This window comes from Poromitra crassiceps (genome assembly GCF_964638095.1).
Source record: "Poromitra crassiceps genome assembly, chromosome: 12".
Classification (NCBI taxonomy): Eukaryota; Metazoa; Chordata; class Actinopteri; order Beryciformes; family Melamphaidae; genus Poromitra; species Poromitra crassiceps.
Genome location: NC_139632.1, coordinates 36,671,175 through 36,696,804, shown reverse-complemented (window position 1 = coordinate 36,696,804; position 25,630 = coordinate 36,671,175). Strand labels below are relative to the sequence as shown.

Genomic DNA, 25,630 nt, shown 5'->3' with positions numbered 1-25,630 from the left:
AAAATACTGATGTCACACTGATTTGGAAAAGAAATCTCCAGTATGCATCAGGCCAGTCTACTTCACCTACTGTGTTCCACAATGCAAAGCGCTGGTACGCTCACAACTACAACCGCACGGTCACTTTAGCAACAAAACACAGGTGAATCTGGTTCCTTCAATCATCAGATTGAGCCGCGTGACCCATCTCTCAGCTAAATGTTCATCTTTGTAAAAATCATGAAAACCCACATAACCACATTTATTACTTCTGCTTTCCAAACCCAGAAACCAGCTAGATTTAACAGTCTCATACTGCATACTACTATGAAAAGCTACTAAAGATACTGCGTTCGTCGGGAGTATGAACTAGGCAGTTCAGAATATAGGTATTGTGTGTGTGTGTGTGTGTGTGTGTGTGTGTGTGTGTGTGTGTGTGTGTGTGTGCGTGCGTGTGCGGTGTGTGTGTGTGTGTATGTGCGTGTGAGTGTGTGTGTGTATGTATGTATGTGTGTGTGTGTGTGTGTGTGTGTGTGTGTGTGTGTGTGTGTGTGTGTGTGTGTGTGTGTGCGTGCGCGCATGCGTTACCAGGTCATTGCCACTAGCTATAGCCAGGGAAAGAGGGGAGTGTCCACTCCAGAGGAGGTGTGTGCTGGCTCTGTGGGAGAGCAGGAGGGACACCACCTCCCTGGCATGCTGCAATCACAACACACACACATTCATTTAGACCATAACCCTCTGTGCAACATCTGATCTGAGTATACATCATAATATATGTTTCATAATTTATGAATGATGGTGTGTGTGTGTGTGTGTGTGTGTGTGTGCGCGCGCGTGTGTGTGTGTGTGTGTGTGTGTGTGTGTGTGTGTGTGTGTGTGTGTGTGTGTGTGTGTGTGTGTGTGTGCACTGACACTGTAGTCGCTGTCTCTCTGGCAGGCTACATGCAGGGCGGTCCTGCCCCCCTCCACAGCAGTCTCTCTGGGGGCAGAGCTGTACTCAGCATTGGGGCATGTGGATGTTGGAGCTGCTGTCTTGTTGCCAGCTGCTGCCTGGGACACCACTGAAGTCTGTGAGGGACCCAGATTATAACAGACCCAGATTAAAGCATGTTGTCACCAATAACAAACTTGAAACTTGAAATCACACAATCTTTCCCTACCAGCCTAAATATTACAATACCAAATGCGAGCATGCACCTGAGCAAAGCTAAAAGGAGCTAAAGGTATAATACACACCATGTCCAGTTGATAGACGTGGTCCTGGTCGTTAGCCCGTGCGTCTGGGTTGGTGACAGCGTGCAGCAGTAGCTCTGTGATTCTGGGACCTGCTGGACCGGGCAGCGCTGCAGCTATGTGCAGAGGGGACAGCCCGTTCCTCTATCAAATACAAAACAACAGATATGCATTGCTGTGTAAGGGCCGATTCACATGCAGCTCTCGAAAATGCTTGGAAAACAAGGCGGTGGACAGTACAGAACAGAATGTTTATCATGTGGACGGTTGCGCCTGGTGTTGCCAAGCGACCAAAATCAACCACTAGGCTCTGCGGGGTGGTGCGCTCGCGACGTTTCAAAGAGTTGAGATGTTTTGATCGGAGTGCACCTTGGTTGTGGTGGTTGAAGAAAGTGTGTGCACATCATGACCGCATCGACCTCGCGTCTGCGTGCGTCTGCCACGCGCCTCCATTGACATGAATGCATTCGAGCGCACAGAAGAAGCAACATGTGTACCGGCCCTAACACCTGTGAGTAGCAAACTTGAGCCTACTAAAACCTATTCAGAAGCATTTTACATGAACGCCTACGGGGTGGCCCTTCAGCCGGAGGCAGAACTCGCCATCTTCGGCTGCTCAGAGTCCTCTCTGAACTTTCCTACAGCTGTGCAACAATCTCTGACACTGGGGACAACTGTTGCCAAAAAACAAATTCTGAAGGAATGGAAATCTCCCTCTCCACCCTCTTTCCAATTGTGGTTGACGGACATGACCGCTGTTATACGCATGGAGAGACTTAGGTTCCTGAGAACCAATACACTTGGAAAGTTTGTGACTATCTGGGACCCGTTTTTGGTCTACCTCAACGAGGCTAGGGGTGACGGGTGACTCGCCCGTTTGGCTTCCCATAAACCCCTTGAGTGAAATCCCAAGTATATCGTTTACAAGAACATAAGCACCTTAGGTGGCTGGCGGCACCACTTTGTAATGTTGATTATATTGTTTTGTTTTGTTTTGTTTTTTCTTTCTTTCCCCTGTGTCTGAGCCTGTTTGTCTGTTTAGTCTTGTTTGTGTTCTATAAAAATTTAAAATATGAAAAAAGAAAAAAGAAAAAAAAGAAAAAAAGAAGCATTTTACATGAAAAAGTAAAACAAACAAATTCCTCTATGCAGGAACAACCCTGGTATGTAGACAGAAGGCTTTGTGCTGACCTCTGGTGGCAGGGGGATGTCAGTGCGAGCTCCACACAGCAGCAGTCTCCTTACAGCCTCAGGGTCAGCCGCCTTGACGGCCAGGAACAGGACGGGCATGGGGACCCTGGAGGCATTTGGGTCCGCCCCACGCTCCAGCAACAGCTTCAGAGTGTTCCAACGAGCACGGTGCCTGCACGTGCACACACACGCACGCACACACACACACACACACACACACACACACACACACACACACACACACACACACACACACACACACACACACACACACACACACACACACACACACACACACAGAGAGATGGACACATAGAGGCGGCTTACAGACAGCACTAAATACAAGTGTAAACGACCACCAAGACGCATTGCGATCTGATCACTCAAACCACTTACCGAGGTGGTCTGAGATGCATTTGACCACATATATTTTGTAGTGTAAATGCTAATGTTTCCTGATGCGTCCTCAGGACACAATGAAGGTCTGCCTACTCAAGTGATGTCCTCTTTGTGTCACTTCCATGCATCTAGGCAAAATAGTCTGCAATACATTTTTAAAAATCTGCGCATTTTCGGCACTACTGACGACTACACAAATACTATAAGAATGATTACTGTATATAGAATGTATTTTAAGCATGTGGGTGGCAAATGTATAGTGTCGACCTGTCACAGTAGCAAGGGAAACACTGGTTGGACATAATGCTGAATGATGTGTGAGACATCCTCACTGATATGAGGTTAAAAACATCATCGCATTTGGTCCTTGCAAACGTAAATTATGTACTGTAGGAGGAGCCTGTAAATAATTACCATGGAGGCTTTAAAGTAACTTTAGCTTGTAAATCACCATCAGAAGTCACGTAGCCTTCCCCTGTCTACCAGCATTACCATATATGACACAGTAGGCCTACATGTGCAAGCACATTAGACTACCGTATATGACAGAGCCTACTTTGCATATAGAGCAGGGGAGCGAGATCCAATCCCAAGTGGTCACTGAGACACGTGGAGATGCATTCTAATGCCTAATGTGAACTGACCTACTTAGAGCTGTCCACTGTGATCGGATCACCCAAGACGCGTGTTAACAGGTCCAAACAGGGTCTTTGACTTGAGATCAGTGCAGGACAAAACGGAGAATATGGGACACTCACTGAGTTTTCATGGCAGCCATTTTGCGGACGGTCTCCTGCGTGTCGGCGCGTTGGGGAACCCCCGTGCGACTCAGAGCTTCCGCCGAGCGCTGCATCACTTCCTCTGTGACCAGGATGTGGTAGCTCTCCACCGAGCGGGCTGAGTCGAAGGTTGGAGTGACGCCACGTTCCTCCACTGAGGCCTGGTGCTGACAGACAGACAGACAGACAGGTGAGTGGACCATAGTGCCTCTGAAGAGCTGCAAGTCAGTCAAACTTAGTGTCGCGATACCAGACTTGGTTACGGCGTAGACCCCGCCCCGCTCCAGTGGAACCAGAATTGTAAACCGGATATGTGCCACATTTTTATTGTTCCCCCATTGAGACGCCGATTCGAGTTGTGTAGGCTAACTAGTCGCCACGAATGGTGACGGTGGTGGCGATGCCATAATTGCATCAACGTTTTGTTTTCAAACATTTATGTACTATGTAACTTTTTAGTCACCTCGTGTTGTTATCAGGCTCTAGCTAACTAACGTTAGCTACATAGAGGACTTTTCTGGCGCACACGCGGATTCTGGTGCCTGCCATTGCGCATTGGTCACACCCCCAGGTCTCGAAAACATCACTAACTACTCCAGATTACCAGACAGTTGAGATCTCCCCGACGACCAACCATCTTGGCATTGCTAAATGCAAGTTAGTTGCTGGAACGGCGGTGAGCACGGCCACTAAGAAACCGACGCCCCCTACAGTTTGTCAAGGACATGCCTGCCTTAGCCCTTGTTCACACAGGACGCCGAACGTAAGTAGAACTGAAGCTTGAAGCAGGCACAAACTGAACGTACGCCTAACCGTTCACACAAGAAGCCTTCTCTTTTCCTCTCAGCGCCTAGTCTCGCGCCTTGAAGCCGCCCACAACTCCCATTGACTTCATGCCTGGCAGCTTCAAGCTTCACACGTCACGCTTGGAAAATAGGCATGAATCCTGAACGATCGCTTGAGCAAGGCGTGAGCGTGGCTTCGGCGCGGGTGGTGTGAACGGCCTCGCCTGTTAACAAGGACGCCTAAATGAAACTTGTGGGTTCAGCGTAGGCAGAGCTTAGGTTGAGCGTTGCTTTGGCGTCCTGTGTGAACGGGGGCTTACCGGAAATGACGCTCTGCCTCCATTGTCCTCTGTAGTGAAACAAACTGGAGATACAGAGAATCACTTTGTGACACGGAGAGCTTTTTAAAGCATTGAAAATGGAGGTCCCGAGCAACGTTACATGATGTGATTCTGCGATAAACATCAACAAACTTTGACAGTGTTTTATTCGCTGAGCCGTCCTACAATGCACGTGTTGTTGTAGCCTACAAGCACACCACTTCTGCATTATGTCACCACCCCAACATCTAAAGACTGAGAGGAGATTGTTCTCTGGATGAGAGGACTTCTGTGCTCTCTACCTGATGCGTTCCCGCTGTCCGAGCTCCGCCCCCCTGCCACCGCACGCTGCCCAGCGGGATGTGACCGTCAAGGACCTGGATGGAGCGCTCCTCTCTCTCTCCTCCATGCTCCTGACGCTCCTCTCTCTCTCCTACATGCTCCTGACTCTCCTCTCTCTCTCCTACATGCTCCTGACGCTCCTCTCTCCCCTCCTGATGCTTCTCCTCATCCTCCTCTGCCTCGGTCTCTCTCCCCGCACCGAGCTCCAGCTCGATGTCTGCCTCCACTTCTCCCCTCTTCTCTACTTCTCTCTCCTCCCTCTCTCTGTTCCCTCGTCTCTCCTTCACCATGTTTCTCTCCTCCTCTCGTCCCTTTCCCGCGGCTCTCTCCTGTTTCCCTTCTATCTCTCCCTCTCTCTCCCTTTCATCCTGGTCTGCCTCCTGGCTCTCCCCTCTCCCCCGTCCCTCCCCTCTCAGCTCCTCCTCAGAGTGTCCCATGTCTTCCTCAGTCTCAGGGTTAGCCAGCAGGTGGTTGTGGAGGTCAGTCTCAGGGTTATCCAGCAGGTGGTTGAGGAGGTCAGTGGAGACGCCGTTGTCGCTGTCCTCGGACACGTTGCTACTGTGACCTGGGACCTGCTCTGTCAGCTCCTCTGCTGTCCTGACACCACACCACAGATATGGAACTTGAGTTAATACATCAATTTAATAAACAACAAAATTGTAATCCCTTACATTACTAGTTACTGGTAAAAGTAATACAATTACAGTAATTAAGTTACTGTAACTAAGTTAATGCCCAACACTGGTTGCGAGAAAGTGCAGTGTCAGATTCTGTGCAATTTGGACACGCTTCACGTTCAATATTAATAAACTTTGACAAAAACAAGTGAACAGCGCTCTGTGCAGCAGCGGGGCGAACGGACACTTCACTAGTTACATGAAAATATCAGAAGCAAAGCTTGTGTAGTACACTGATAATACAGTATGTGACAGAGGTGATATATTATATAGCTGCATGCCTACTGGTCAGAGAGGTGAGTCTGGCTGCACAGGGCTGTGTTACTGGTCTGAGGTCTGCTGTTAGCACTGTGCATGCCTGTAGTGAAGTCCACTGGGCTGATCTGAGAACTGTTGCCCCATGTTGACTTAGACTCCGCCCCCTGATGACATGTTACAAAGATAAAGACAGACAAGCCATGATTCAATCTGGTGTTGATATTACACAAGGAGAAGTTTCAGCCAAGCAGTTCATCTGATTGGTCAATAATGCAGAATGCCAATTAGAAAGCTCACGTGGGTTTTGGCGAGTGGTGTGAGGGGTATCTTCTCGGCAAGAGTGGTGTGCAGAGACTGGATGGGGTAGTAGAGGACATGACACACAGCCAGCGCAGACATGCCTTCACTATTCAACTTGTCAATGTCAGCACCCATATCCAGCAATAGGTGGATCACTTCATTATGGCAGTTTACCTGACAGACAGACAGACAGACAGACAGACAGACAAGCAGAGAGAGTCAGGGCAAACACACAGACAGAGGTAGAAACACACCAGGCAGACAGACAGACAGAGACAGATAAATGTCACTACCATCCAAGAAATAAGACATCTGAATAAATACTGGAAGATAGAGGACCAGATAGAGAATGATATAGATATAGATAGAGATAGAGAATGATATAGATATAGATAGAGATAGAGAATGATATAGATATAGATAGAGAAGGGGGTTGGATAGAATATTTTTTTTTCCGTGACTGTTCAGCTCTATTGATGGGTCTTTACTCTTTATGCAAGGAATCAGCGTGACGTCACGACACCGCAAATCCCCCAGAACCGCGGCAGTTAACGAGTATGAGTTGTGCCAAACAAACGTTCATATCTCAAAAACTATACATGACATCGCTTATATATTTTGGCATTTTGAGTGAGAGCAGAAGTAGCTCAAGAGTCTGATGTATAATATATGCATGTCGTGTTAAAGTCGTGTGAACTGTCGCAGTTTTTAAAATGTAAACAGCACAGCCGGGGCTAGAGTGAGCACTCAAGGCTGGCTCCATAGGGTCCCATTGCCGTTTTCCCCCCAGCGAGGCCGTTTGTTTACCAAAATGCTGCTCGGCTGATCCCTCGTATAGGGTTCCATGTTGGCACAGTCAAAAAATAACAAAAAACAAAAGTCAAAAATTAAAAAAAATAACTTTTTGACCATAGTGTAGGTCTCAAAATAGTCTCTCAAGCCAGTCTCTCTTTCACAATCTTCGAAAGTCTGTACTTCCTCCGCCCATTAAAATTTGGCCAGAGGAAGTTGTCATCTTCTTTAGTTCAAATTGGAAGGAATTTCGATGGTATTCGACCAATCACGACACATGTAAACAAAACCGAGGCAGGTGATTGGAGAAATGAGCAGATGTCCCGCCTTAACATCCATTTTGACCAACTTTCCCCTCCAGGAAGTACAGACGGGTAGGCAGGGAGCATTTGCAAATTGCGGGAGCCAACACGTCTGTTTTAAGAGACCAAGTTCTTAACGGATAACAATGAATGAATGAATGAATGAATGAATTAATCAATCAATCAACAAATGAATGAATGAATGAAATGCATTACTGTGGCAGCGATGAGTGCAGTGTGACCGCGTGCGTCAGCTACGTCGGGGTGGACCAGGCGGCTGTGGAGGCTCTGGGACACAGCCTGCCACTCGCCCAGAGAGGCCTGTCGGATCAGCTGCTCCGAGCGGAGCTCCAACGCGCCGCGACCACCAAACCCAGCCCTGCTCAGAGACAGCACCGCTGCTACATCCCAGCATGCACCAGCTGCCTGCAGTCTGAGAGAGGACACACACACACACACACACACACACACACACACACACACACACACACACACACACACACACACACACACACACACACACACACACACACACACACACACACACACACAGGTAGCAGATATACAGTAATACACATGAATCACATACACTCAAATACACATCAGTACACATGATTGAAGCAAGGTCTGTTTTTTCCTGACTTGCCTTGTTGGTCTGCATCACTGCCACATTTGTGCAAACTGAACGTTTCTGCAATTGTATAATGCACATACGAACATTTATATTTTGCTAGACATTGTGATCACAACTAAGTAGTCTTGGAGATCAAATGTAGCGTCTTCTATCACCATCTTGACAACAATTTTCAACAATAGCGGCCTTATAAATGATATTAAATGTTTCAATATTGCTAATATACCAATATTCAACAATTATTCAAATTCCTCATTAGAAACTAAAATCATGATATGTAATTAATAATTTTCACACATCTTCACACAGGCCTGGACAACACAATTCCAAGAGCTTTCCAGATTTTCCTCTGCTGTGTATGACCAGGCTGTACTTGTGTTTCTATGTGTCTGTCTGACCTGTGAGTGTGTATGAGAGCCTGCATGCGGGGCAGTAGGGGCAGGGTGCTCAGTGGGTCTGGCACGTGGCCTGTGCACGGCCGGGGGTCTGGTTCCCACAGCTCGCCGTGGAAGCATCGGTCCAGCTCTCTCCTGCGGCGCGGGGGCAGCGGCAGGTGGTCGCCGTCCGTGGAGTAGCTCTCCATGTCGGGGGGGAGGACCAAACGCTCGTCTGACAGGAGCAGATCTCTGTAGGGGCTCTGCAGGGGGTCCGCTTCCACCTGAGGGGGCGGGGAATGGGGCGATAGGTTGATACGTTTTTCCCAATTGCTAAAACACAAAAGCCAATTCTCTAAACCAAATGACCAGTTCTCTAAACACATTTAATAAAACTAGCCCCCATTTGCCAAAACCATAAACACATTTCACATGAAGACACAATTCACAAAACACAATCCTCCTTTTCTCATAAATCAAAACACATTTTGTCTTGCTAAAACACAAGTTGCAAAAAACTCTGCTCAAATTCTCAAATTAAAGCTCATGTGATGCAAAATGCTTGCCACAGTCAGCAAAATTTGAACACAATGAACACACCTATAAAAGCCAGTTCAGAGTGCAGTTTGCTGAAGGTTCCAAACGAACACAATGGACGGAGGCAGAGTCAGAGGAAGAAGAGTTCGAGTCAGAGGAGGGAGAGGAGCAGGCGGATCCGCCATGCCAGGGCGTTCTTCCCACGTTGCCTGGCAAGGGACAATATTGCCTGCGATGTAGATGAGGTCCTGTGGCCCGACCCAGCTCGACGACGTGATGCCGCACAATGATTGTTGTGTGTGTGTGTGTGTGTGTGTGTGTGTGTGTGTGTGTGTGTGTGTGTGTGTAGTTCCATAAATAGTAAATAAAAAACAACACACCCTGAACATTGTTTTCAATGAGTATTGTTGTGTGTAATGGATCCTTGGTAGTGTTTGCATTGAGTTGTGATACAGTACAGTAGTGTACTGTACATACTGTATTTTCTGTAGATTTACATAGTGTTCATATGAAACACACAAATCTATGAATGCCCAATACTCTACAGTGATATATTCTGAGAACAGATACTGTAAGGTTTCTAAAAATGTGCTTTGGCAGTTGTGAAAAAAAAGAACATTCTCACACACTGAACATTGTGTTTTCAGTTGTTTTGTTGTAGTCTGTAATGATGCGCATAGTGTTTAGATTTGTGCAGGCTTTGAGCAGCTGTTTTGGTGTGAAAGTTTGAGTTTTGAAGAGAGAAAGTGTGGTTTTGTTTATGTAGCTTTAGAAAAGTGTGTTGTGTTTAGAGTTTTGGGAAAATGGAGGAAAGTTTTGTGAAATGTGTTTTAGCAATTGAGAAAAACTGTAACTGGCACATTCACTAATTGATGCCTCGATGATGCTGAGTAAAGTTGAGGAGATAATGTAATTGATTAAACAGAAGTAACTCACCTCACATTCTGGACTGGCTTCTGTCTGGAGACCACTGGAAGGAGTAGGGGTCTAAAGAGGAGACGAGGGGCCGAGGAGAGGAGAGGAGAGGAGGAGAGATGGGGAGGGGAGGGCGGAGGAGAGGAGTGGCAAAGAGAGGAGAGGAGAGGAGAGGAGAGGAGAGGAGAGGAGAGGAGAGGAGAGGAGAGGAGAGGAGAGGAGAGGAGAGGAGAGGAGGGGCCGAGGAGAGGAGGGGAGGATAGAGGAGGGGAGAGGAGAGGAGGGCAGAGGAGAGGAGAGGAGAGAGGAGGGCAGAGGAGAGGAGAGGAGAGAGGAGGGGCTGAGGAGAGGAGAGAGGATAGGAGGGGCGGAGGAGAGGAGGGCACAGGAGAGGAGAGGAGGGGAGAGCAGAGGACAGGAGTGGCGAGAAGAGTATAGTAGAGTAGAGTGGAGGAGAGGAGAGGAGAGGAGAGGAGAGGAGAGGAGAGGAGAGGAGAGGAGAGGAGAGGAGAGGAGAGGAGAGAGATTAAAAATGCTTGAGTACAATTGTAATGTACCAGTGACCTGAACTCTGGTCTCTGGACACTCTTGGCCATATCTATCCAACCAACACACACACTTATATTACATTTTATTTGTTAGCTTCTTGACTATACATATATATATATTTCATGTCATTTCATGTCACTCGCTCATAGGAAACACTGCAGCAGAGATCGCTCCACCTATTCAGTAGTAGGTGAGACAGGTCAGCTGGTCTGTAACGTTACCTGAGTCAGGTGACACAGGTCAGCTGGTCTGTAGCGTTACCTGAGTCAGGTGAGACAGGTCAGCTGGTCTGTAACGTTACATGAGTCAGGTGAGACAGGTCAGCTGGTCTGTAACGTTACCTGAGTCAGGTGAGACAGGTCAGCTGGTCTGTAGCGTTACCTGAGTCAGGTGACACAGGTCAGCTGGTCTGTAACGTTACCTGAGTCAGGTGAGACAGGTCAGCTGGTCTGTAATGTTACATGAGTCAGGTGAGACAGGTCAGCTGGTCTGTAACGTTACCTGAGTCAGGTGAGACAGGTCAGCTGGTCTGTAACGTTACCTGAGTCAGGTGAGACAGGTCAGCTGGTCTGTAATGTTACCTGAGTCAGGTGAGACAGGTCAGCTGGTCTGTAATGTTACATGAGTCAGCTGAGACAGGTCAGCTGGTCTGTAACATTACCTGAGTCAGGTGAGACAGGTCAGCTGGTCTGTAATGTTACCTGAGTCAGGTGAGACAGGTCAGCTGGTCTGTAACGTTACATGAGTCAGGTGAGACAGGTCAGCTGGTCTGTAATGTTACATGAGTCAGGTGAGACAGGTCAGCTGGTCTGTAACGTTACATGAGTCAGGTGAGACAGGTCAGCTGGTCTGTAGCGTTACCTGAGTCAGGTGAGACAGGTCAGCTGGTCTGTAGCGTTACCTGAGTCAGGTGAGACAGGTCAGCTGGTCTGTAGCGTTACCTGAGTCAGGTGAGACAGGTCAGCTGGTCTGTAGCGTTACCTGAGACAGGTCAGCTGGTCTGTAACGTTACCTGAGTCAGGTGAGACAGGTCAGCTGGTCTGTAATGTTACCTGAGTCAGATGAGACAGGTCAGCTGGTCTGTAGCGTTACCTGAGTCAGGTGAGACAGGTCAGCTGGTCTGTAGTGTTACCTGAGTCAGGTGAGACACAGGTCAGCTGGTCTGTAACATTACCTGAGTCAGGGACTGTGTGGTGGCAGTGGGGTCCATGTAGGCAGCGTATTCAGGGAGGTTGCTCAGGGTGAAGGCCCCCTCTGTGGAGGTGCAGAGCCTCAGCAGGCGCTCCCTGTGCCACAGACCCACATCCTGACTCCCGTCTGGGTAACTCACCACACCTGGACCAAGCCTCTGGTCAGCATGGTACAGCCCCTGGAGGAGAGGAGAGGAGAGGAGAGGAGAGGAGAGGAGAGGAGAGGAGAGGAGAGGAGAGGAGAGGAGAGGAGAGGAGAGGTCAGGGTTCCAACACATTTTCTATTAAAACATTCCATACTTTTCCAGGCCTTGTTTTGTTTTGAAGATCTTGTCTGGTGTTCAATATGATTTACACAGATAGACATCTTGTCACTGGCCCCCTGCTATCATATCACTGTATACTGTAGATGAAGATTGTTCTTCCCAGCCACAAATCATAATATGTGTTATGATTGGCAGCTGGGTTCCTACATGCAGACCTGATGTTCTTGACTGGATGTGATGTTGGTCAGTCATTGATATAATGCATGCTGACACTGACAGCGGCTGGGTAATAAGAGCATCCCTCTATCTGAACATTATTCTTCACATCAACACAAACTGGACTCAAAGTGGCTCTACAATAACATAAAAGCTATGATTATGTATATTGGACCTGAACCACAACATTTTACATACTTTTCTCCCAAACTATTCAAGACCTGGAAATTATATACATTTTTAAAACATTTCCAGACTTTGGAGACCCGCGAAGGAACCCTGAGAAGAGGAGGAGAGGATGAGTACATTAACTGGTTCTTCGCTGTCATCCAACACCTGCCGTCTCTGTGGTTTACCTGAAAGCTGCTCCATCATCTCTGTGGTTTACCTGAAAGCTGGCTCCATCAGGGCACAGCTGCAGGCCGTAGCCCTCCCTCCTGTTGAGGTAGAGCCTGCCAGTGAACGTGTGGCCTGTGGGCCAGCAGTGCACTCCTTCACCGTGCCTGTAGTCTCTGTAGAAGGAGCCCTCATAGCACTGCACACAGGACAGAGAGAGAGAGAGAGAGAGAGAGAACAGTCAGTGGCTCTCTCTCATAAAGAAGACAAAACGTTGTTAGTTTGTTAGTTTAAATGCTTTTGCCTTTCACACAACCAAAGGCACAGAAGAATATGAAAACCTTGATTTCAGTGTGTAGCATGATGTCTCTTTTTTTCATCCATTCATTTATTATTTATTACACCCTTACACCCCACTAGTGTTCACATAGTGTGCTTTCTTTGAATCTATTACACCATTGCACCCGACTAGTGCTCCCATTCAAACCAAGGACTCTTTACTTTCTTCTTTTTGGATCTATTTATCCATTTGGTTTTTAGCTAGGCTATATATTTACTATTATTTTAATAATCCAACATACAACCACTTTGCATAAGGCACTTTTTTTTACATTGTGTCTATGTGTCATATTGATAGAAGTATTGATAGAAGTCATATTGATAGGCTACTGTGTGTCTTGTTTATTGATAGCCTATTGTCATATTGATACTGTATGTGTCTTGTCATATTGATACTGTATGTGTCTTGTCATATTGATACTGTATGTGTCTTGTCATGTTGATACTGTAGGCCTATGTGTCTTGTCATATTGATACTGTATGTGTCTTGTCATATTGATACTGTATGTGTCTTGTCATATTGATACTGTATGTGTCTTGTCATATTGATACTGTATGTGTCTTGTCATATTGATACTGTATGTGTCTTGTCATATTGATACTGTAGGCTATGTGTCTTGTCATGTTGATACTGTATGTGTCTTGTCATATTGATACTGTATGTGTCTTGTCATATTGATACTGTATGTGTCTTGTCATATTGATACTGTAGGCTATGTGTCTTGTCATGTTGATACTGTATGTGTCTTGTCATATTGATACTGTATGTGTCTTGTCATATTGATACTGTATGTGTCTTGTCATATTGATACTGTAGGCTATGTGTCTTGTCATGTTGATACTGTATGTGTCTTGTCATATTGATACTGTATGTGTCTTGTCATATTGATACTGTATGTGTCTTGTCATATTGATACTGTATGTGTCTTGTCATATTGATACTGTAGGCTATGTGTCTTGTCATGTTGATACTGTATGTGCCTTGTCATATTGATACTGTATGTGTCTTGTCATATTGATACTGTATGTGTCTTGTCATATTGATACTGTATGTGTCTTGTCATATTGATACTGTATGTGTCTTGTCATATTGATACTGTATGTGTCTTGTCATATTGATACTGTATGTGTCTTGTCATATTGATACTGTAGGCTATGTGTCTTGTCATATTGATACTGTATGTGTCTTGTCATATTGATAGGCTGCTGTGTGTCTTGCCATAATTTTGTCTTGTCACTATTATTTTAAGAATCCAACATACAGCCACTTTGCACAAGACAATGTTTTTTTTACATTCATTTGATGTGTTTTGTCTATTGATTGCCTATGTGTCTTACTGTGTCTGTCTTGTCATATTATGTTGTCATATTGATACTGTATGTGTCTTATGTCCTAAAATGTCCAATTTTGCACGTTAGGTCTTGGGAGAAATGCATTTCAGCCTCCTGTATAGCTAGTAGCTACTGTAGCTACCTTGCTGTGTAGAGTTGGAGAATAAAGTTGACTTGAAGTCAACTCGACTCGAGTGAATTGGAACAAAGAAAAATAATGTCAAGTTTTATAGCAGAGTCAGGCTCATGACATGATTGACTTGTTAACGTTACCTCTCCGTTCCCCCAGGTGTATTTCCCTCTGCCGTGTTTCAAGCCGTCCACAAACTCTCCCTCATATCTGCCTCTGTCCGGCCGCTCCTGACAGCCGAGCCGCGCTCGCCTCTCCTCCCGGTGTGGAGCTCCTCTGTAGCCGGTTTGAGCTCCTCTGGCTCCGCTGTGTTCAGCCGCAGCGCCTCGGCAGGTCGACAGCATTTGATCCGGGGCGACTGACTGGAGCTCACCTGAATCATGTGAGAGCAAGAATGACAAAGGCTTCTGGAGGGCAAACTCCAGCTGTCAAAGGTCACCCTTTAGTTTGGACTTTCTTGGCGGTGGTGCTGCTGGTTGCTATGACAACGGGTAGAAAGAATCGTCCACGCGGAGTGAAAGAGGACGCTCACGCATGCGCAGAAAGGAGCATTAAAACCAGAGGCAACCCATAATAATCTATGGTAAAAACCTATGGGCTACCTACATCCATGATCAAAACTTATTGTCACATTATTTTTATTTTATAGCCCCGTTGACCTGTCGTTCTTCTACTTCTGTCGACCAATCAAAGCAAGATTGGACTAGACCTATCTAACGTTAGGTAAACAATATGCATCTCAGAGCAAAGTTTCATTCACTCCTAGGCAACAGACACAGAGAGAGAGAGAGGGGCGGGAGAGAGAGAAAAGAGAGAGGAAAGACTAGAGAGAGGGTGTGTGTGTGTGTGTGTGTGTGTGTGAGAGAGAGAGAGAGAGAGAGAGAGAGAGAGAGAGAGAGAGAGAGAGAGAGAGAGAGAGAGAGAGAGAGAGAGAGAGAGAGAGAGAGAGAGAGAACAGTGGCCCTTCAGGGGGCTCCAGAGGGTCCCGACTCCCCAGCGGAGTTTTAGTATAATTTAATTTCACCATAATTGAATTCACTATATAATCATCCCAACTGAGTGTATAAACATGACTACACATATAGGTTCCAATCTCAACAAAATTATTTATGCATGACAGTGTGGACAGTTATACTGTAACTTGAAACAACAACAAAAGCATAGGGACCATTATGCCTTTTTTATGCACCCATATTATGGGACATGTGTTTGGAGGTCTTCCACGTGAGTGCAGCTTGAAGGCTAGAATGAAATATAAATACAGGACTGGAAATGAAATATAAATACAGGACTGGAAATGAAATATAAATACAGGACTGGAAATGAAATATAAATACAGGACTGGAAATTGAGAGTAGGTCAAGAGAGCAAGATTATCCTTGTTGCGTGTTAAGTGCACCTCTATAGGACCAGTGGAGCAGGACGACCTGTGTGTGTGTGTGTGTGTGTGTGTGTGTGTGTGTGTGTGTGTGTGTGTGTGTGTGTGTGTGTGTGTGTGTGTGTGTGTGTGTGTGTGTGTGTGTGTGTGTGTGTGTGTGTGTGTGTGTGTGTGTGTGTGTGTGTGTGTCGAGCACGCAGCCCAGCGATTTCATGAACCAACTGAATAGCTCTTGAGAACGGACAGCGATTTCGAGAGCGGACATTGAGAGCGGACATTGAAATGAATTATGGTCACCTACCTTCCTTAGCATAGTAATAATAATAATAATAATAATAAGTATAATAATTGTAATCTACACAATGTACACAATCTACAAAAACATGCAATAATATAAACGGTGTTGTGTTCACGTTCATAGCTCATATAATGTATCATATCGTTAATTTCAAGCTCAATTCTTACCCAGAGAAAAGGTACAGCACTGAAAATGTAACAATTAGCCCTTTTCACAGCTGCCATTTTGTGTCTAATGGCAGGGGAAACGCAGGTGCAACAACTCACTAATTAGGACCCCAGCACTGGAACACCTAAATGGACTGGAAGTTGGACATCCTAATTAAGGTTTTGGTGCACCTGTGAAACTTCCTGCCTTTTAGACACAAAATGGTGGCTGTGAAAAGGGTCTATTGCAATAGTTTTTTAAACATCTTTATTTTAAAAGATGAAAAACCCCAGGTGCTTTCATCCCAAGCTTCAATGCTCCTGGCCAATCCCGGCGCCACAGGGCGTGGTTATTGCTTATCTTATGTGGGGTTAGAAATCACGCCCCCCTGACATCTCTGCACTGCAGTGGTTAGAGACAGAGACCTGTTGATGACCTAGAGACTGTCATTCATTCATCCCGTGCAACCGAGTGTTTTACCTAGCTGGGCATCAGCGACCAGGTAGACAGAGTGTGCGTGTAGTCTAGTCACCAAGGCAACCTGACCATTTCTGATTTTTTTTCCGCTTGCTTTTTTATTTACAGGGTTTACTTGTACTTTTACTTTCAATACTTTTAAGTACATTCAACAAAAAAAACACTTTTGATATTTAAGTACAGAAAATATCAGCTACTTTAAGACTTTTACTCAAGTAATATTTTAATGGGTGACTTTGAGTCCTGTGACAGAGGGAGGACAGTAGAAGGTGTCCTGTCCTGTGACAGAGGGAGGACAGTAATACAGAAGGTGTCCTGTCCTGTGACAGAGGGAGGACAGTAATACAGAAGGTGTCCTGTCCTGTGACAGAGGGAGGACAGTAATACAGAAGGTGACCTGTCCTGTGACAGAGGGAGGACAGTAATACAGAAGGTGTCCTGTCCTGTGACAGAGGGAGGACAGTACTACAGAAGGTGTCCTGTCCTGTGACAGAGGGAGGACAGTAATACAGAAGGTGTCCTGTCCTGTGACAGAGGGAGGACAGTAATACAGAAGGTGTCCTGTCCTGTGACAGAGGGAGGACAGTAATACAGAAGGTGACCTGTCCTGTGACAGAGGGAGGACAGTAATACAGGTGTCCTGTCATGTGACAGAGGGAGGACAGTAATACAGAAGGTGTCCTGTCCTGTGACAGAGGGAGGACAGTAATACAGAAGGTGTCCTGTCCTGTGACAGAGGGAGGACAGTAATACAGGTGTCCTGTCCTGTGACAGAGGGAGGACAGTAATACAGAAGTGTATAACTGTATTATCTGTACCTGTATTACCCTACTTTATTACCTAAACTCTTTGATGCATCTCGTTATAGATGTTGAGCTTTCAGGTTGATTTTCGTCACCCATGTTGAGGAAGGATCACACATAAATATCTTTAAGTTCTTTTATTTATTTTCATCACAGCAGCGCCGGGAAAACATCAGCTGGTTACATGGTTAAGTTTAGTAGCTCCCCCATAGAAGAAGCCCACGCTCTCATCTCTGTATTCCGTGTAACGTAAAGTGAAAAGCATAACAGATTTGTACAAGTCACACAGGACTTTTCCAGCTTTTCCATGGCCGTGAGAACCCTGAATTAAATGTTTACTCTCCTGTGTGGATTTTCATGTGTCTCTTCAAGTTTGATTCATGGCCATAACCTTTACTACAGACTGAGCAATTAAATTGTTTATCTCCTGTGTGGCTTATCATGTGTCTCTTTATGTCTCCTTTTTGACCAAAACCTTTACCACAGACTGAGCAATTAAATTGTTTATCTCCTGTGTGGACTATCATGTGTGTCTTCAAGTCTCCTTTACGACCAAAACCTTTACCACAGAGTGAGCAATTAAATTGTTTATCTCCTGTGTGGACTATCATGTGTGTCTTCAAGTCTCCTTTACGACCAAAACCTTTACCACAGACTGAGCAATTAAATTGTTTATCTCCTGTGTGGACTATCATGTGTGACTTCAAGTTGTGTTTATGACCAAAACCTTTACCACAGACTGAGCAATTAAATTGTTCATCTCCTGTGTGGACTGTCATGTGTGACTTCAAGTTCTCTTTACGACTAAAACCTTTACCACAGACTGAGCAATTAAATTGTTTATCTCCTGTGTGGACTATCATGTGTGTCTTCAAGTTTCCTTTCTTACCAAAACCTTTACCACAGACTGAGCAATTAAATTGTTTATCTCCTGTGTGGACTATCATGTGTGTCTTCAAGTCTCCTTTACGACCAAAACCTTTACCACAGACTGAGCAATTCAATTGTTTATCTCCTGTGTGGATTATCATGTGCGAATTCAAGTTGTGTTCATGACCAAAACCTTTACCACAGAGTGAGCAATTAAATTGTTTATCTCCTGTGTGGACTATCATGTGTGTCTTCAAGTGTGCTTCATTACCAAATATTTTACCACAAACTGAGCAGCTTAAGTGTTTGTTCCTTGGAACTTCACTGTTTTTCTCTGAGTCTAAACCTGACTGAAGTTCACTAGTTTCCATCCAATCATCATCATTGTCTTCAGTCCCAGAAGAGTCTTTAGTCTTGCCATCACTAGTTGGTTGAGAATGACTAGCTGGATATAAGTTCCTGGGTGGTTCTGATAATCCACAGTCCTCTCCATCAGCTTCTGTTTTCATCTGTTCAGTTGAGCTGCTGGCTAGAGGCTTTGCCTCTCTGTTCTCCTCAGTTTGGCTTTGATGAGGTTGTGAGGGCTGAGGTTTCTCTTCCTCATCTTCACTCTTCACAGGGACCGCAGTGAATGGGAACTTGGTGACATGGGCCTCCTCCAGACCTTGAAGCTGCTCTGTCTCCTGACTGGTCCAGACTTCCTCCTGTTCAGCTTTAATGTTTGTGGGCTCTGGCTCCTCCTGTTCATCTTTAATGTGTGTGGGCTCTGGGTCCTCCTGAAGCTGCTCTCTCTCCTGACTGATCCAGAGTTCCTCCTGTTCCTCTTTAATGTGTGGAGGCTCTGGGTCCTCCTGTTCCTCCTCTTTAATGTGTGTGGGCTCTGGGTCCTCCTGAAGCTGCTCTCTCTCCTGACTGATCCAGAGTTCCTCCTGTTCGTCTTTAATGTGTGGGAGTTCACGGGGCTCTGTGTCCTCCTGGTCCAGACTGGGGCTCGACGCCCGCTGCTCAGCGGGGACTTCTTCTTTAATGACCAACAACAGCTGCTGGAGGTCTGGAGGCAAGGCTTCTCTGTGTAACCGCACAGCGTCCAGCAGTTTTCCTTGTCGGTGGATCTCCTCTCTTGAACGAGCAGCTTCCTCCTCGTACTCTGCTATCGTTCTTTCAAACAGTCCAAATATATCTCCAACAGCCGCAGTTAGGCGCTGCTTCACCACCGCTCTCAGCTTCTGGACTTTAGACATGTTCATTTTCACAAAGTGACTGGAACTTTTCCCCCTTAACTTTACTGACAAACTTTATCCTTCAAAGCTCCAATAAATAGCTCCACAGCTAACGTTAGCTTCACAGCTAAACTATTAATCTGAGTCCATTCATTGAGTCTCTTCTTCCTCCGAGTTAACCATAGAATTACAGAGCACCGATTCCACTTTATATATTCGTGATAATATCATCCACACACCCGAGATTACCAGTTCCCAGTTATAAAGGAATGCACGATTAAACTTGGAAATAATATGCTACTGCTAACGTTACTCTCGTGCACGGGCGCTTCAACTGACCACAATACCCAGAATGCCTTGCGTTAGTCGCGTTACTTCTTCTTTAACCTCGCGTCACCAGGCTCTTCTCGGCGAGAAAGAGCCTGGCTCCCGCCCACAATTGATTTTGTCACCCTACTGGTTCCCGCCTAGAGCCCGCCCTAGACTGGATGGCAGCGTTTCTAGCTCGTCAACTTTCACGTTAACTTGACAATTTGACCCAAGTATCAGAATCCTCTTTCACCGTTTTGACCGGTGTGTCAGGCGGTGGTGGCGGAGATGCCATATTGCATAAACGTTTTGTTTTATGTAACTAGCTTTGTTTTGATCAGACTCTAGTTTAGGTAACATCACCGCGTCAAGCTAACGGCAACAAAGACGTTGTTAGGCGCATTGCCATCCGGTGTTAATTCTGGGTCCGGGGTTTACGCCCCCATGACAAAAAGCGGGGTGGAAGGTGCCCAGACTACTTCTTCTTCTTCTTCTTCTTTAGTGTTTTATGGCGGTTGGCAACCAAAAACCAACAGACCTGCAACAGACACAGGGAGAGAGGGGCGGGAGAGGAGAGAGAGAGAGAGAGAGAGAACAGAGGGTCCCTACCATGGACCTATTATTACCTCAAACGGCTCTCTCAAATCAAGCAATCTGATTGGTTCACAGCCATTGTATAATTCCAGTAACCGAGTTCAATAACCCATGGCCATGGGTTATTGGTTGCCATGGCAACTCTCTTACTAAGAGAGTAATAATAAGGCTTACCTCAAATGACAACGTAGAAAAAAAAATGGCGGAGACAGCTGTCAGATCCTTGTGAATCGATCTTCGCTTATAACTTTACTAATACTTCGCAGAAAATGATGTTTTGTACAAGAATAGATGCGGGCTAATGTCTTCTTTGCAAAAGAAAGGCTGTTAACCCCGCATTTAACCCCGTAACGTTAGTTGGTGTCGGGCTTTGCAGAAAGCATTCAGCTTCTCAGCAAGCGCTGAGAATGCAACGCTGCGCTCGAGCTGCCTGTCGGGGTTTCCAGAAAGCGCCAGGATTGGCCAATGTCAACTTCAGTCTCCAGAACGATCCAATCAAATCACCCGCATGTTCTTGCGGTCCCGCCTTACAGTAGTGTTTCAACTGACTCTATCAGAATGACATGCCAGTCGGAGTCGGACTTATAGTATTATTATTATTATTATATTATCATACTTGGAAACCGTTTTATAAAAGCAATATAGCACTCGAGCTGCGTGTGTTGTGGAATATATCCCCCTGCTCAGCAGTTATCCCACTCGGCCGCTGGCTCTCATGCTATATTGCTTAATTATAAAACGGCTCTCTCAAATCAAGCAATCTGATTGGTTCACAGCCATTGTATAAATCCAGTAACCTAGTGTGCAGTAACCCACTCCAATAACCCATGGCCATGGGTTATTGAGTTGCCATGGCAACTCTCTTACTAAAAGGCTTTGGTTACCTCAAATGACAATGTAGAAAAAATAAATGGCGGAGACAGCTGTCAGATCCTTGTGAATCGATCTTCGCTTATAACTTTACTAATACTTCGCAGAAAATTATGTTTCTATGTCAAATCAAGCAATCTGATTGGTTCACAGCCATTGTATAATTCCAGTAACCGAGTTCAATAACCCTGTCCCAGGGTTGTTATCCCACGAGGCCTGCGGCCTCGTGGGATAACTGCTGAGCAGGGGGATATATTCCACAACACACGCAGCTCGAGTGCTATATTGCTTTTATAAAACGGTTTCCAAGTATGATAATATAATAATAATAATAATACTATAAGTCCGACTCCGACTGGCATGTCATTCTGATAGAGTCAGTTGAAACACTACTGTAAGGCGGGACCGCAAGAACATGCGGGTGATTTGATTGGATCGTTCTGGAGACTGAAGTTGACATTGGCCAATCCTGGCGCTTGCTGAGTAGCTGAGAGCTTTCTGAAAACCCCGACAGGCAGCTCGAGCGCAGCGTTGCATTCTCAGCGCTTGCTGAGAAGCTGAATGCTTTCTGCAAAGCCCGACACCAACTAACGTTACGGGGTTAAATGCGGGGTTAAATGCGGGGTTAACAGCCTTTCTTTTGCAAAGAAGACATTAGCCCGCATCTATTCTTGTACAAAACATCATTTTCTGCGAAGTATTAGTAAAGTTATAAGCGAAGATCGATTCACAAGGATCTGACAGCTGTCTCCGCCATTTTTTTTTCTACGTTGTCATTTGAGGTAAGCCTTATTATTACTCTCTTAGTAAGAGAGTTGCCATGGCAACCAATAACCCATGGCCATGGGTTATTGAACTCGGTTACTGGAATTATACAATGGCTGTGAACCAATCAGATTGCTTGATTTGAGAGAGCCGTTTTATAAATTTGCCACAACACACTGGCTCTCATGCTATATTGCTTAATTATACCTCATATTATAACTCAATGGTCCCTACCCCCCAGCGGAGTAGCCTATTAGTATAATTTAATTTCACCATAATTGAATTCACTATAATCATCCCAACTGCGTGTATAAACATGATATAGGTTCCAATCTCAACAAAATTATGTATGCATGACAGTGTGGACAGTTATACTGTAACTTGAAACAACAACAAAAGCATAGGGACCCATATGCTTTTTTTTAATGCACCCATATTATGGGACATGTGTTTGGGAGGTCTTCCACATGAGTGCAGCTTGAAGGCTAGAATGAAATATAAATACAGGACTGGAAATGAAATATAAATACAGGACTGGAAATGAAATATAAATACAGTAGGCTACTGGAAATGAAATAGAAATACATGACTGGAAATTGAGAGTAGGTCAAGAGAGCAAGATTATACTTGTTGCGTGTTAAGTGCACCTCTATAGGACCAGTGGAGCAGGACGACCTGTGTGTGTGTGTGTGTGTGTGTGTGTGTGTGTGTCACCTGACACTTTCCCCTGTAAGTGACACTGGTGCACTTAACAGCAAAGTTGGGAGTACATTCCTCTATAGGCTACCGGGGGAGAGGAGTGGAACAAGATCCCTAACGAAATTAAATCTGATAATTCTCTAAATGGTTTTAAAAAACCTTCTGGGAAACAAATCTTGCTGAGTAAACTATAATGTGCATATAAATTACGTTGTAATGGCTATTGAACTTGTGTGTTTTGTTGCTTGTAGGCTACTATTTGGTTTATTTGATTTTATGTAGCCTATGTCGTTTTTATAAGAAAATGGACCATGTTGGAAATAAGTGTTCACACTTTTACATGTCTATCCCTTGGATTTTGTCTGCTATATGATCCATGAATAAAATCAAACAATTTCACACTTTTACATGTCTAACCCTTGGATTTTGTCTGCTATATCCATGAATAAAATCAAACAATCAATCAATCAATCAATCTTGGCCGTGCTCTGTGGAAGTGAACACAACAATAATTTGATGAATGCACATTTTAATCACAATAAACATGACTGGCTGAGACACCTTGATTGAGATTACATCCTATAAACTGTAGCCTAGGTAAACCCAGCCCCCACGTGACCTGCTCTCTCAGTTCCCAGTCACTAGCATAGTGACTGAGAACAGGTCTGAGAGCAGGTCACGTGGGGGATGGGTTTACCCAGGCTATATAAACTGAACCTACACACATACAATTGCAATTATAAATATTAATGATGAGATTCAGTCTCAGGAACATGTGAATACTGTGTAAGTATACTTTAATTCGGTGGATGTAAATACACCAATGCTGTGGCTGAAGTCGGTAAAATCAGTGAAATGTTCAAATGGCTGCTTGGTCCTAACCATTCTCGCGTCTCTGACACTTTGATGGGCTAGTAGTTTTACACTCTCACCACTAGGTGGTGCTGATGATCCACTACTGGGTGCGAATGCATACAGTAATGGGACTAATCAAACAGAGAGCCTGTGGCCAATAAGGGAGAACTTGTCCACGGGATCAGGAGCCTGACCCTGAAGATGGTCATAACCAGATTTTCCAGGCATCTGAAATAACATGACAATCAGATTAAGACAACAGATTTGAACACATCGGTGTAATGAGTCTAGGTCAACACTATTATAAAGCAGTGATCAATCATCTATCATGAATTATGCTTTAGACCAGTGGTACTCAACGTGGGGTCTGGGGACCACCGGGGGACCTCGGGGAGTTCCCAGCAAACTCTTGTCTTTCCTGCCTGCCTCCGCCTCTAAAAACCTCACCATTGTTTCATTTTGGTGACAGGTAAGGACTGTAGGTCTACCTGCAATACAGAATTCTGAATTCTATATCTGACAATAAAAACTATTCTCAGATTTGGGTCTGATATGTGGATTAAATTAGGGGTCCTTAATATGAAAAAGGTTGAGAACCAGTTTTAGACCATCCTGTTCTTATTCCCACGCAATCACTGCACTAACCGGAGTGAGAAGTGTTTAGGAACTCCGATGTGACACAAACCAGAAACCTGAGTGGCTTCTGACATAAGTGTCACAAACACTCCTTTAACCTGCCACTTAAAAAAACACAAAGCCCCTATACTGTGTGTCCAGTCTTTTGAATATGTAGTGAACAGCTTCTTTTTTCAACAGCTGTGAAAAAATGCTTTGGAAACCATTACCTTGAGAGTGTGAAAGTAGGGCAGATTTGCTATATAACATTACAGAAGCCTCACAATATCCTGGGTGGGAGGAGGCGCCATTGTCTGTGCTGCAGGTGAGTGCAGCCTCTGTCCCACGGACCATCATATCCTTTGTCTGGTGAGCCTCCTCCTCCATTCACACAGGCCTGGCTCACGCTCTATATCCAGTTGCTGTTGTTCTGATGGGACGGTCTGATTAAGAGTTTTCAATTCTTTCAGAAAACTACCAATCATCAAACGTGAATACACCGGGGCAGAGTTCTGATCGTCTGGATTAGGGATGAAACGATTACCGGGAAACCGCGATTAAATTCCTGGCGGCTAGTATTACTGTTTCAAATTTTAATTAGCGTGTATTTGACTACAGCGCTTAAAAAAAACACTGTAAATAAATCTGTCCATCATTGACCAAAGTTATAGCACCCGTCCGTCTCCCAGAGGCAGCCGTGCCACCTTGGAGAAATTATTTCAGTGAGTGCAGATGTTTTTCAGCAGATTTGAACAATACGGCAATAATACTGATGACCGCGATCACTTTGCTCACTATAATTGTGATGTGAAATTGTGTGCAAATTAAAAAGCACAGGTAGGAAGTGTATCTGGTGATGTTGCAGCTATCTAACAAACACCTGATTTACACCTGTTTTAACCCAATCCCAGCCTGCAAAACAGGGCAACGTTCAGTTTTACAAATGATCTGTAATTCTACAATCAGGTAAAATTGAACCACTTCATCCATTTATTTGTCAGTTGTTCAATGCAAGAAAAAACTGTAAATACTCTGTTAAAAACACTCTTCAGAATTATATGAATAGTATAAACAGTGGTGACAGAGGAACGTGAAGAATGAAGATGGCATAGCAGGGATTCAGTGCTTACAATATATACATTAGCTTAGCGCTACTTTCTCCCTCTCCTTTGGTCTCTGAGCATTTCTCAGAGGTCTTCCAACATGGAACATGTTTTGTGAGGACTAAAACAAACAGATAGGCAGGTTATACAGAATGGAAATCAAATGTAATGCTCCTCGTAGGGCAGAAAACGATGGGCAGGGTGAGGTAAGTTCACTTGTAATACTAATATGTGAATATGCATAGAAACGGATAGAAGAGCGACGAAGAGCTAGTTAGCTCGAAACGTTACCACCTGCACTTGGTGCAATAAAGCTATCCAAAAGGAGTCCTTGTAGTGTGCGAGCGATTTTTCATTTGTTTCACTATGCATAGAAATGGCTAATTAATGTGCTAATGCTAAGACATGTCTTAATAAGGCGGGTATGACAGCCGTCTTGAGACAGGCTTGAG

At 45.0% G+C, this 25,630-nt stretch overlaps 1 protein-coding gene across 1 annotated transcript in view; it reads right to left on the bottom strand.

Moving 5' to 3' along the window:
* LOC310786202 (ankyrin repeat and MYND domain-containing protein 1-like) overlaps nt 1–23,910 on the bottom strand; it is a gene marked incomplete at both ends in the record, with an annotated part of 29,918 nt that extends 6,008 nt beyond the window's left edge. Inside the window, 17 exons of the mRNA XM_083647373.1 lie at nt 568–675; nt 892–1,047; nt 1,216–1,356; nt 2,404–2,575; nt 3,561–3,748; nt 4,989–5,072; nt 5,154–5,625; nt 5,991–6,127; nt 6,261–6,437; nt 7,574–7,790; nt 8,390–8,649; nt 9,839–9,889; nt 11,541–11,735; nt 12,427–12,573; nt 14,319–14,548; nt 23,630–23,688; nt 23,816–23,910. Coding sequence (XP_083503499.1) covers nt 568–675; nt 892–1,047; nt 1,216–1,356; nt 2,404–2,575; nt 3,561–3,748; nt 4,989–5,072; nt 5,154–5,625; nt 5,991–6,127; nt 6,261–6,437; nt 7,574–7,790; nt 8,390–8,649; nt 9,839–9,889; nt 11,541–11,735; nt 12,427–12,573; nt 14,319–14,548; nt 23,630–23,688; nt 23,816–23,910 — 2,889 coding nt within the window. The remainder of the gene's footprint in view (nt 1–567; nt 676–891; nt 1,048–1,215; nt 1,357–2,403; nt 2,576–3,560; nt 3,749–4,988; nt 5,073–5,153; nt 5,626–5,990; nt 6,128–6,260; nt 6,438–7,573; nt 7,791–8,389; nt 8,650–9,838; nt 9,890–11,540; nt 11,736–12,426; nt 12,574–14,318; nt 14,549–23,629; nt 23,689–23,815) is intronic.
* Between the last annotated feature and the right edge of the window lie 1,720 nt (nt 23,911–25,630).